This window comes from Ptychodera flava, chromosome 20 (assembly GCF_041260155.1).
Source record: "Ptychodera flava strain L36383 chromosome 20, AS_Pfla_20210202, whole genome shotgun sequence".
In the NCBI taxonomy this organism is placed as follows: domain Eukaryota; kingdom Metazoa; phylum Hemichordata; class Enteropneusta; family Ptychoderidae; genus Ptychodera; species Ptychodera flava.
In genome coordinates this window covers 3,204,705-3,217,893 of record NC_091947.1, presented here as the reverse complement: position 1 = coordinate 3,217,893, position 13,189 = coordinate 3,204,705, and the positions used below count along the sequence as shown (strand labels likewise).

At 36.8% G+C, this 13,189-nt stretch overlaps 1 protein-coding gene across 1 annotated transcript; it reads right to left on the bottom strand.

The window, feature by feature from the left end:
* Positions 1–322: 322 nt before the first annotated feature.
* LOC139119767 (phospholipid phosphatase 5-like) lies at positions 323–11,086 on the bottom strand. The gene is made up of 8 exons (XM_070683655.1): positions 10,654–11,086; positions 7,137–7,242; positions 5,871–5,958; positions 5,169–5,232; positions 4,813–4,937; positions 3,671–3,841; positions 2,564–3,060; positions 323–2,191 (listed from the first exon to the last, which is right to left on the bottom strand). The coding sequence occupies exons 1-7, from the start codon at positions 10,737–10,739 to the stop codon at positions 2,858–2,860; spliced, it is 843 nt and encodes a 280-aa protein (XP_070539756.1). The 5' UTR covers positions 10,740–11,086; the 3' UTR covers positions 323–2,191; positions 2,564–2,857.
* Positions 11,087–13,189: the final 2,103 nt, after the last annotated feature.

Genomic DNA, 13,189 nt, shown 5'->3' with positions numbered 1-13,189 from the left:
ATCAAAAACCTGAAAGCCATCTTATCATTTGGTGTACAGGAGCACCCATGGGCGGAGATGTCAATTTGAACAAATAAATATGTATGTTAGTGCTATAAATATGCAAAAGAGGTAAAAAAATCAAAACCTACAAATTGCATAACTCTGTAACCACATGCCGGATTGGGTTGAAACTTGGTATGCATGTTCCTTTAGATGACCTAAGGTATTTTAAAATCGTAGTGAAATTTGCATACTTGTATTTTGGGGCAATTTTTCTTGAATGATGTGAAGTATAAGAACTTACAATATGACCTGGATATTACTTTCCGAAGCACTGCACTGATATTCAAATTCACTTTATTAAAATTCAAAGAACAATGAAGAACACACATTTACATCACATGTGGAAACCTTCATTATCTATCAGTCTGGAAAATTTACATTGCAGAAAATACACAAATCTGAATGTCAGATTTTCAGAAGAGACATTATTTGATAAGATTTACAACCACTGATCTCGCATTGACAGAGGTTATTGAGACACCCAATAAATATCTAAGCATAGTAATACATCAACTAAAAGGCCAAATTCTGTCATTGATTTGTACATATGTGGGCATTGTCTTTTACAACCCCCTTAGTTCTAAATTTTGCTCACACTTTGTGTATTTCAGCATACTTTATTGAGAATCAGAATTATGCTTGTTTCTTGAACAGAAATAATGCCAATATAATCAAAGTTATACCTTTTGTCTCTTTGAAAAATCTCCCCTCAAAACTTTAACTGATTTTGTTGGAAATTTTATCCAATCATCTCTCTCCTCTTGTGGGTTAGTTTTGATCTTGATCTTGAGTTACCTTCCACGTCCCCCCAACCAAAATGGGCACAATTTTTATCTCATTATAAGACAATAAACATCAAAATAATGGTTGTAAATATACTTAAACCAAATCCGTAAAATATATAAATTAAGAAAAAATATGTTCTGAAATCTGTCAATACCCTGAAGGTGTAAAAGTGAATGCAAAGTAAGGTTGCTATTTCTCATTTGTCCTTATTTGGTCAATTTTTGTTTCACGTAAATTACTGTTTAGCATTTAAGTAGACGTCATCAATAAACACATCAGTTGCACAATTTCATGTCACTGAAATGTGCACATATATTTCTTGTGCCATACATAGAGCTAGAGTTGAAATTTGAAATCCAAGCACACATCCTAATTTGAGTTTGCACACAACACTGCTCTTTCCTGCTCAACATGAAAATGACATGGTAATACCTTGAATCTATAATTTCTGTAAAATTAATTCAGTGAAGATTTTTGGCTTTTGTCAAGTTACTGATTACACATTTCATACCGTGTTTTGTCAATCTAACTGATCTACAGTTCTATGGCAGTATCAGTTCATATCTGAAGTTTGTAAATCAGCAGTGACACTATACAAGTAGCAAAAAATGTAACATTGATGGATAATTTGGTGTCATATTCATCTTCTCCTCCATCCCTGCACAATAATTTTTGAAATTCATAGAGTCAACTAAATTATGGAGTAGGGAAAGTTATCCAGACTGAAGTATTGAAAATTATACTCGTATATCAATATTTATATTTTTCAGAATGACGGAAACTATTGGCATCAAATCAATCAAGCTTTTGAATTCATTATTGTCTGTATGTTCACAGAAAGCTTGTAAACGGACTGTACTCTGGTCTACTAGATTTGTATTGTGCAAAACTGATTTTCAGGTTATGGTATTTCAGAAATTGTTCCTTTTAGCAAATTTGTACTCAATATAACGGTAAATGCTGTGGCTCTTTCAAAGAAATCTGCAGTCATAGAGAGACACATAAGGCTACTAGATATCATTTTGGGCAGGAATTATCAGTACAATTTCATGTTACCATAAGGGGTACATTTGCATCTATGTATCCTTAGGCAAGCATTGATTTCTACCAAAAGGAGATGTGGGCCATTTTCCTTTGGGTGTTGTGATAATTTTTTCATCACTACAGCATAGAGACAATTCAAGATAATGGTAAAGCTTCTGATTAATGCAATGCTTATTTAACAATTGGCATACCCATGAAAAGTGGATGGTTCTGGATGTCTCAACTGTACGTGATTGTTTGTTTGTTTGTTTTTTATAGCTCTCCCATGTCACTACCTGCCTTCATACCCAAGTCTCTTTAATTTCTGCCTATAAGTCTATGAGGTAGACTGTACATAGACCATGTCTATGAGGTAGACTGCACATAGACCATGTCTATGAGGTAGACTGCACATAGACCATGTCTATGAGGTAGACTGCACATAGACCATGTCTATGAGGTAGACTGCACATAGACCATGTCTATGAGGTAGACTGCACATAGACCATGTCTATGAGGTAGACTGCACATAGACCATGTCTATGAGGTAGACTGCACATAGACCATGTCTATGAGGTAGACTGTACATAGACCATGTCTATGAGGTAGACTGCACATAGACCATGTCTATGAGGTAGGCTGCACATAGACCATGTCTATGAGGTAGACTGTACATAGACCATGTCTATGAGGTAGACTGCACATAGACCATGTCTATGAGGTAGACTGCACATAGACCATGTACATAAGTACTGCTTGCATACATGCAACCTGTCTCTGAAGTCCACTGGCATCTGTAGCACATCAATTTGCACACCGATTTGATGACTTTCATGATTAACAGTTATCAAGATTCTAAAATATCATTATAATTTTGGTATTTTCTGCACATTAAAATATTCATCATACATTCGAACTATATCGATCACTTCAGATGAGAAATATCATCCATGAAAATTCATCAAGTATGTCATCAACAAATTTGCATCCCCAGTCTCTTGGATCAGAGATATTTAGTGTTGTCTGATGGTGCCCTCTCAGATACTATTCCAGTAAGTTCTTGCATTGCTGTGTTGTCGCCATTCTCCATGGCACCTTTGACAGCTATGAGTGGTTTGTCACTGTTGATGTGGTTCAGAGCTGGGAAATACTGTCTGTAACACAGATAGCTGAATGCCAAACCAAGCATTGATCCAACCAGGACGTCTGTGAGAACAAACAAACATCATTACTTTCAATGATTGTTTTTATCTCTTGGCTCATTTTGATAGCACTCTTTCAGCTGGCACTTGAACATTTTTTTCTAAATTCTAAACAGTGACATGGTGCCTGGTGAGATGAAGGCAGACAATTCCCTGACAGCTAGTAATCTATTATATTAGATTTGGCATTTATCAAGTAAATGCAAATGTAATATTTTTGAGGATTCATGTTTTATTTCAGTGACTTTTTATTTAAATTCGCCCTGATTTTCGCACCACCAAGTTATTTCCTTGACCATAAAAAAGGTATGACCTTCAACTTCTGATAGACTATCCAAGAAAACCCTACCAGCCCCTGTGATTTTTCTCAATTTATGATTGTTTGGGGACAGTTGAAATCAGAACTTCATCATTGAATTTTACACTATCAAAATTATGTTCATGGCAGTGGATTTGAGGTCAAATGCTGTGTCATATAGTGTTTCAAGTATCCAGGGGCTGTAACAGTCTATCCTATCATCCTGAAAACTGAACTGGTTTCTTAAAGACCTCAATTTCGCCGACAGATGTGGCAAATACATCCTGTGTGTCTTGTCAATTCTGTGGTTTCTTACCTTGCCAGTGGTGTTTATAGTCCTCTGTTCTGGATATAGCAATCATGGTTCCACACCACAATGGCAGTATGGCCAGGCACAGTCGCCATGATACACCCTGACCTTTGACACTGAAACACTGCAACTTCCCAGCTATGTAGACAGCAGTAAATCCCAGGCCAGCAAAAGCAACTGAAAGAAAAGTAGAAGAATCTAATTTGAAAGGCAAATCAAATCAAATTAAAAATGTGATGAATCTTTGAATCTTTTAAACAGACTATCCTGGGTCTTTTGATGCATTTTCTCATAACTCAATTAACAAACCAATAAACAAGAAAGAAATTCAAATTTGTGCTGATTGCTATCAAGAAAACACTGAAAATATATTTATTTATTATTTTATTGTAATTACCGGTACTCGTGTGACCATACAACACTTTTTTTTGGAAAGCAAATTGCATTTTGTGGATTGGAAGAAGTCTATTGTACTGTAGCAGGCAAACTTGTCAACAGTACACTATATGGTTCTCCACAAGGGTATGTTGAGGGCTTGGCCACTTCTCTGTTCTGGAACAATCTATTCTTATGTTTATAACAATAAAAAAGAACCATTTTCACAACAATATAATTTGCAAATTGTGCATTGTTCTGTAAATTGGCCACCCCTCTTGCTATTTCTTGAGCTGTGGGGAATGCTGCACAATACAGGGAAGATGATTTTCAGTGCAGGTAAAACTACTACCCCTTCACAAGAAGCATGGCTACAAGCATAGATAGTGGTCTGTGCTACAACACTGAAGTGGAGGCACAAGCGCCTGTGGGTTAGGTAGTCTGCTTGATTGATCAATCATCTGCTCCATCTGTCGATGGTGTACTCGATCATCCTGCCACTGCAACCTATATACTCCTAGGTGTGAAACAGAATCACTCAATCTACAAACAATCCAGGTTTTCAACTGGCCGTGCACTCACACAAAACGATCAAAACTACACTCCTGTATGCCTTGTTGGATCACAAATTTAACCATCTTCTTGAAAATCATACCGATGGATGTGTTGCTCCCTTCATCTTGAAGAAATTGGCAATGTTTTGTGGCTAAATGTAGTGAAACATGGTATGCAGAAGGCTCTCAAGGTTTTCTTTCAAAGAAAACTACACCAACCTGAGGAATGGCCACTGGGGAAACTTTTCCTCCCCTCTGTAATGGTGTTAGGGTCTCCTGTGCATTTTAAATCCGGAGTGCTCTTGCCATCTGGGAAACATCGCCAGAAGAAGTCTGGACGCGGCCTATGTCATCGAAGAAAATCAATGACAAATTATTAAAGCTGATCATTATATTTTCAGTCTTGGAACACTGGTGATAAGGAAAGCATTGGATCCTCAATGTGACGTTTCTTACTGGAGCAAACATTTTCATTCTGGTAACAGGATTATAATAAGCCTTATGAATGAAGACAGACAGATAGACAGACAGATAGACAGATAGATGGACAGACTGAAAGAGCAAAAGCAACAAACCTTCCCACAGCAAGTTTGACTGTGTTTGTGATGAGGCAATTCAGACACAAAGTAAGTGTAACCGCTGCAAAACAAGACAAAACAAAAAATGTTGTGTGAAGGCCTGTGTAATGCTGCTTTTTCAACTCTGATATCCCATACAGGACTTTAGCTGACAGTTATTTCATCTACTCTGCTGGCAGAAATATACTGAAAAGTTTGATGGTCATTAAAAGAGATTGCTCTTGAAAACCTTTTTGCTTCAAAATGATTTATTGAAATCTGTGTGATGTGGAAACATCACTTGTCAACAATAAGATTTTTAAATTTCAATCTGGTAATTGGCATCCAAAGGTTACATTTAGGATGTACCATAAGAGCTAAAGAGAGCGATAATCATATGTAGGACGCGAAAATATTTTGCGAGTGAAATGAAACAGACTTTTAGATATAGGCTGGGTATGTATACACTTAGAGATCCATTGCTTGAAGGCACTCTCTACGCTTCCCCCTCTAAGGAGGGGGGGGGGGAGGCATAGAGAGCGCTCTTCAGCAAGGGATTGTTCAGTCTAGTAGACACATATCTAGTGTGAAGCCTACTTTAGGTTTATTTCAGTCAGGTGAATGTTCTTTGAGTACCAACAGCGATACCTTTTTGACTTATTTTGCTTTTTTCAATCACTTCCTTCAAAGATCTGCTGGTCATCTCTCTGTAAAACCTACCTAAGACTGCTTGCACAGAGTCCACTCTGTCTTTTTGAATGATGAAGAATATGAGGATAACACTGAGTGGCACTAGTATGGATATCGACTGAGAAAAAATACGGAAATAAAAATAATGAATAAAATACAGCCATTTCTTCAAAGGCACATGACCTGAAAGTAGCAAATATGTTTGCAAGACGTTGAAATGTAAAGTATTGAATTTGTTTACAGTATAGTATAAGCCTGCTTTATGACCTCAAACTTTATTATCAATGACTGTTTACCCCACCAACATTCAATTGTCAACATACACACATATACGTACATGTATATATATAATATATATATATATATATATATATATATATATATTATATATATATTTATATATATATAATTATACAGAGATTAAGGCTTGATATTAACAAGTCTTCATTCAAAGATTGAAATCTGTTCATGCATCCTGCAATCTTCAGACAGAAGTGAAAGGATTCCTAGCTCGACACTCTTATACAGTGTATATGTATGATATAATTAAGCAATAAAGCACACCCAGCGACGGTATACCACGAGATTTTGACCAGTTCACGACATATATGCACGAGTGATAGCGAGTGCATATATGAAGTGAACTGGTCAAAATCATGTGGTATACCGTCATTGGGTGTGATTTATTGCTGTTATATCATAACAATATATTGAAATTCTGGCATGGAATGTCGAAAATGGGTTTTTGCTCAAGCTGAGAGTTCACTCGTATGCCAGCCGTGGTATGTATGTCGCCAATATACCACGGTTCTTTTTGCGTCTCGACCAATCATATCACTGCATTTGTGCCATCAATATACTGGTATGATATAATATATATTATAATATATATGATAGATACATAGATTAGATCAGGGATTGAAATTAACACGTCTTTAATAGTTTATAGATTTATGTATGCATGTATATATATGTATATGATTGATTCATGTTTTATTTGTATGTATGTATGTATGTATGTATGTGTGTATGTATGTATGTATGTATGTATGTATGTATGTATGTATGTATGTATGTATGTATGTATGTATGTATGTATATATGCATGTATGTATGTATGTATGTATTTATGTGTGTATCTCATTGACTGTCAGTGGCTTACATTATTTTTATCATTATCACTTCACATTTTATTGGTCAGTACAGGAAATATCTTCCAGAACACATTTTAACCATGAGCAGAAGTATGATTTCTTCTGACAAAAACAAAGCCTTTCACAGTAAAGAGGTACTTACAAAAACAGTTACTGTTGGCACAGTATCACCTGATCTGGGATTCTTGTACAGCCACATCTCCTCTGGTTGAATGACCCTGTGAAATGGCTCCATCTCTTCAGTGATTCTGATAAATGACATGTCAGGGTGTGTAAGTTGAATTGGATAAAAGATGAATAGACTTGAAATGCCTTATAATGGTAATGGTGCTTTGGTGTAGCTCTGTAGACCTGGTCTATGGTGTAACCTTGGTCATGTCCATTGCTTGTCTCAAAATATTAAATTATTTTTGTTGATCCTGAACACCTTTTCTCGTCCCTTCCACATAGAATGCCACAACCTCTATAACCAACACCTCTGTAAAACCGAAGTTTTCTCAGTATATTTGGTGTTTTGTTCAGACAGATTTTACTGGCACCATTTTACAAGTGGTATAGCCACAAACTGATGACGTCAAAGATGTGCGTACTTATGGAAATGAGGTCAAAGGTTACGTTCTAGAAGGGGCGATAAATTATTTTGGGGGTAAGAGTTAGGAATGGGGGCTTGGAAACTTAGGGGGAAATGATTGAAAAGAAGGGTCCCAATTTTTTACTATCTTCACTCCTTTCCCTCTTTTTGTAGTATCCTATTACTCTATCCACGTCTTCTTCAGCCAGCCTGATACCTATGTGGAAGCAACGGTTGATTAATGACATTGAGAGAAGTGTTAGTTTTTAATTACACATTTTAACACAACAAGCAACAGCGCTACCGGGGCTCGAACCCAGCATCTTCAGCATGTGAAGCACTACCTATAACCTGTACTCCACGAGAACATGTTGCGAGAAAGGGATGCAATGTTCCATATAAACGTTAGGATGATAATGCTAAGCAGGAACTGATTAATTTATAATGTTTATTTGTAATGATTTGAAAGTCTTTTACGCATTTTCCTTCTTGTATTAAATTTATGCCTCTGCATTGATTGCTTTATTGCCTGTCTTTATTTTTTCTCTGCATTGTCGTGTTTTTGTATTTGCAGATTTGTTATTTTTGAATATTTTTTCATATTATTTTGTTTTATTTGTAAACACGTAAAATTGTCGCTTGTTTAGAATCTTTTATATAATGAAAACTTTTTGTTTGTATTTACTGACTTTTGTCATTTGCTGCCTTTTTAAAAATACGAAAGGTGTGCGTTCCGTTTTTGACACGATACACTTTGTATAAAAGTGGTTCATCACTCAACATGTACGAAATGCAATATTTCATTGCTATTGTAGATGAAAACGTGAGCAACAATTCTGGATATGCCACAAAAATTACATTATAGTAATTCCACCGATCGACGAAGTGAATTAAGTACAGAAGCAAACGAAATTCGCTGCCAATATAATGATTTAGGGTCCATATACTGTCACTAGCACGAACTCATTTCTTCGTCTGGTTTGTGCATTCCCAGTGTCACACATCAGCGGCAGTGGCCTCCTGAGCAGTAAACTTAGGCGTGACATTAGTTTTTAGACCGTCCCAAAACATTTGGCACATTATGGTGTTATGTGCAGTGTTGAATCGATGAAGGGGCTGTTAACTCAAAGGATAAAGAATTGAAATATGTTGAACAAGTGACATCCACGCCTTAGCTTTATCGCCGAAACGCCTCCGCCACATGAACTCATAAAGATAAGTTGGAAATAAGTCTGAAGATGTGAAGCCCACCCAAGTTCGCTTGGCATGCATCCAGGGTGTTGGTGTGGGCGAAGGTTTGAGGATCCACAAAATGAAGACAATGATTAGCAGTGAAATGAGAGAACTGAGGAGACTTGGACAATGATGAACAAGCCCCCCCCCCCCCTCCCCTTCATCACAACATGGAGGTAGTCTCTACTACCTCCATGATCACAATAATACTGGAACCTGGAGAAACAAATCTATAAAGCATTGGTATTATGCCAGTTAAAAGAAATTAAAAGGCAAGCACAAATATCTCCAATGACTCCAAAAAAAACGTATGCCATTGTTTCGACCCAAGCTGTATTCGAACTTCCAGAACTTGAATACTTTATAGATATTTTTTTCACGTCCGTTGATTCATAAATTTCCAAAATACAGTCGAGCCAAAAATCTCTTGGGGGGGCATGATCGCAAAGATAAAGGAAACAAATTTCTGGACAAAAATTAAACCAATCAATAACAGAGTTTGAACTAATGTACAGGTGTGATTTTTGGTCTGTAGAAGAAGTAATGCAAATGAAACATACAAAGATTTTTTGGCCGTCATATTGATTATTATTTGCATTTGAATGAACTCTGAATTCTGTTACGTAACAGTGTGCCGTCTTTGGCAAGTGCTGTATTGAAAAGGGGTCAATATGGCCATTGTCTTTGGGTAAGTTTGTACATGACAACAAATTTGATGAATGAAACGTGAGAGGGGGCATATTGTCACCGGGATGAGATGGAATTATTGCCGCGATCACATGAACTAACTGACCCTAACCCTAAAAAGTCTGTGATGTCATGGTCTTCATTTGCTTGATTTTGTGTCGGGTGAAGTACAGTGGGGGGCCAGGAATTGGGGTTAGCTGACCAAATTGTCGGAATGGAGCGAGCGTAAGCAGTCAGAAATTTTGACAGTGATTTGAAAAAAGTGCGAATTTATTTTATTTTAACCTTATTGTTAATCAGTGCCGCAATTACGGCGAATTTAAACAGGGCGTCTGTGTTTTGTGTATGGTGGTTTTGACGTCATCAGTTTGTGCTATACCACTTGTAATGATGCCGTTTTACTGTATATGGAAAAGAGGTATCAATAATATCAAACAACAAATGTTTGTTTATTCACAAGGTGATATGCCACTGGACTGTATGACCAGACCATAGAGATAGAGATGCTCACTATTACCTTCATGATAAGATCTCAGAGCTTGAATGCGACGATGGAGGTAGATCGCCTTTACCTCAACGATTGGGACGCAGTGAGGGACTGTGTCCACAGATTGGAAAAACATAGGGACAGCCAATTTACATAACAATACATATTTGTGTATTATATTGTCGTGAAAATGTATTCTTTTTTACAGATATGGACACACTGCAGGCGACAACTTTTTAAGGCTATAGCTACATCCAAAAAATGTTGGATTAATCTAGCCCTGCGTACAGGTCTGTATGTTCCCGGCGTTATACAGCCTCCAAGTAAAATGGTGCCGTTTTACTGTATATGGAAAAGAGGTATCAATAAATATCAAAGAACAAATGTTTGTTTACACACAAGGTGATATGCCACTAGACTGTATGTTCGTTTGTTCCCGGCGTTACACGGCCTCCACATAGAGGCCGTATACGCCGGGAACACACAGACCTGTACGCACGGCTAGATAAAATCCAGCTTGTAGTCTTGTAGTTCTGCATGTACTTGGTGATTTTCGAAGTCACACAAGGACAAAAGCAGTCTAGATTCTACCATAAACCGGACAGAAAAACAAGTCTCACCGTGTGAGAAACAAACTGCAAACGAGCGCTAATGTATCAAAATTTGTACAGAAATACTTACAAGAAGAGGAACAACATAAGCAGTCTGATACCTATTTCACCGGCAATTGTGGCAGCACTCTGGTTTTTAAGAGACATATTCGACATTCCCACAATGGTAGCAGTGGTATTGGAAAGATTTTGACCGGTCCACTGGACTGCCACGTAGTTAGTAACTTACTTAGTTGTGTTATTCTCTCCTTTCCTGACAGGTGACTGACTGACTGTCTTACAGACTTACTCCTACTCCTAGTCCCTGCACGGTAGTCTACAAATTACATAAATGCTGCAAATCTAGCAATCTTAATTTGAGTTGACTGATAGAAAGTTGTTCTAGAGGGTGAAAAATACTAGAAAACTGCAAGCGACTGCAAAAGTTGCAACACAGCCGAACGTTCATTGATCAGCTTGCTGGTTATTATACTCCTGCAGCTGTACTGCCGGAAGTAGACAGCAGAGCATGCGATTTACGATTCGGTGATCACCTGATTACAGGCTCGTTCCATAGCATATCTCTCTAACTAAAGCAAAAACGGTAGAGATCAAACTACACCGATTCTAACGAATCAAATGTATCAATAATAATTTATGTTCTCTTTTCTCTAGCCCTTCTTGATATACTGTGAAAATCGAAACCATTCTTATAAAAGTACTTCTGCACTTTTTCCACAGAAGCGAACGCGCGGGGGGGGGGGGGGGGGGGAGGTTGACCTTTTGATGACCCGCATAGACGCAGTGACCCCGTCACATGCGTCATAAACAGTTTCGTTTCCACAGCTAGTCCAGCACAGACCGATCAGGCATTATTTGTGATGAGTTTTCCTATCATTATCAAAAATGAATTATGAATATAAATAAATTATTCATATCAATGTTACAGCATATTGAAACTTTTTTACAAACAATGTCTATTTTGTGTAAGTACCGTCTGGAAACCGGGCCATTGTTGTTATAATTATGATTATTAATAAATTATGATTATGAATAATAAAATAATATTTTACACATTGTTATCTCTACTTACGTAAACAACCCTCTGGAAACCCATATTTAGTTCGTGATATGTGCAAAAACACAAGTGACACCACTTGCAAAGGTTCAGTCTATGGCGAGAGTTACTACACAGTGTATATACATACATACTACACTGTGAATTGGCAATTGTGTCACTTGTATGTTTTTGTATGTGTGGTATTCGTAATTCGGAAGGAGGCTTTGAAGTGGAAGACGAAGCAGGACTGTGGCAGAACCTATCATTTTCGTCTTCACAGAATCCAATTTCACTCTTGAAAACCACTTGATAATTTCACATTTCATCTCAGGGAAGAGTTTGCTTTAATATTGCCTTTCAGTACCGAGATATAAACTTGAATATAACACGACTGGAACTAATTCGGGATAATTGGATGGTGAAGTAATGTCGTTTAAACCTGCAAATGCAAACTCATCTGCTATAAGTTACACACTTGTTTTTATGAGTAATTTGTAATATTGCAACATTAAGCTGTATGGCACCAAATACTTTTGAGAAATTTGAAAAATATGAATATGCAATTATCCAAAACTAGTTCCAATTGTGTTATATGGAAATGTGTACATGAATTTCATTACAGATAATGGGAGTTGCTGATTTGCTGAGGCTTGTAACTGTTGTTAAATGTATGGGTTTATAAGGGTTATTAATGAATATGCTGCGATATTTTGAATGTTAAATCATTAGTTTACAAGTATAGGGTTTGCTTCTTCACTATATTTATTTTGACAATTAGATATTTTTATGCGTTTATTTATCCCTTTTCTTTTCTTTTTCTTTTTGACGGTGTCATGTTGCTGATTGATGGTCAATATTTGCCTACTTCTGTAATATGTTATACTGGAAGGGCTGTTTCTCAACCAATTGTTAATGTGGCGTGTTGGAATATCCATGGTCTCAGTGATGATAAACTTTCAGACGTGGATTTCATTAATAGAGTTAAAAAAATTGAGATTTTTGGCATTGTTGAATCATGGTCATCTGGTGATCAACACTTTTCTATTGATGATTCTTATAGATCCATGGGTGTTATTGGTAGAAACCATTTTGGAGGCATTTTTGTGTTCATTAGAAAAAATTTACGTGCTGGGGTCAAAATCCTACCAAAGCAGCACGATTTTGTTGTCTTGCTGAAATTTGATAAGAAGTATTTCAATCTCAAGAATGACTTATTTATTTGTTTTGTATACTTTCGACCTGATAATTCAAGTTACATGTTAAGAATGAAAAAGTTAACCACGGATATGGATCCTTTTGAATTAATTGAAAGGGATTTGCAAACTTACCGCTCATCTGGTGAAGTTATTGTTCTTGGTGATTTTAAACTCACGTACTGGTTCATTATATTTTCAAATCATATCCCTGTTGATGTTCAAAATGCTTATGATGACTCTGTAATTGCCAGAAATAATAGGGATTTTGTTATTAATCCTTACGGGAGAAAATTCATTTCTTTATGCACTGCAAGTAGATTGTTAATTTTAAATGGTCGTATTAGTGGTGATCTTCTTGGAATGACAACTTG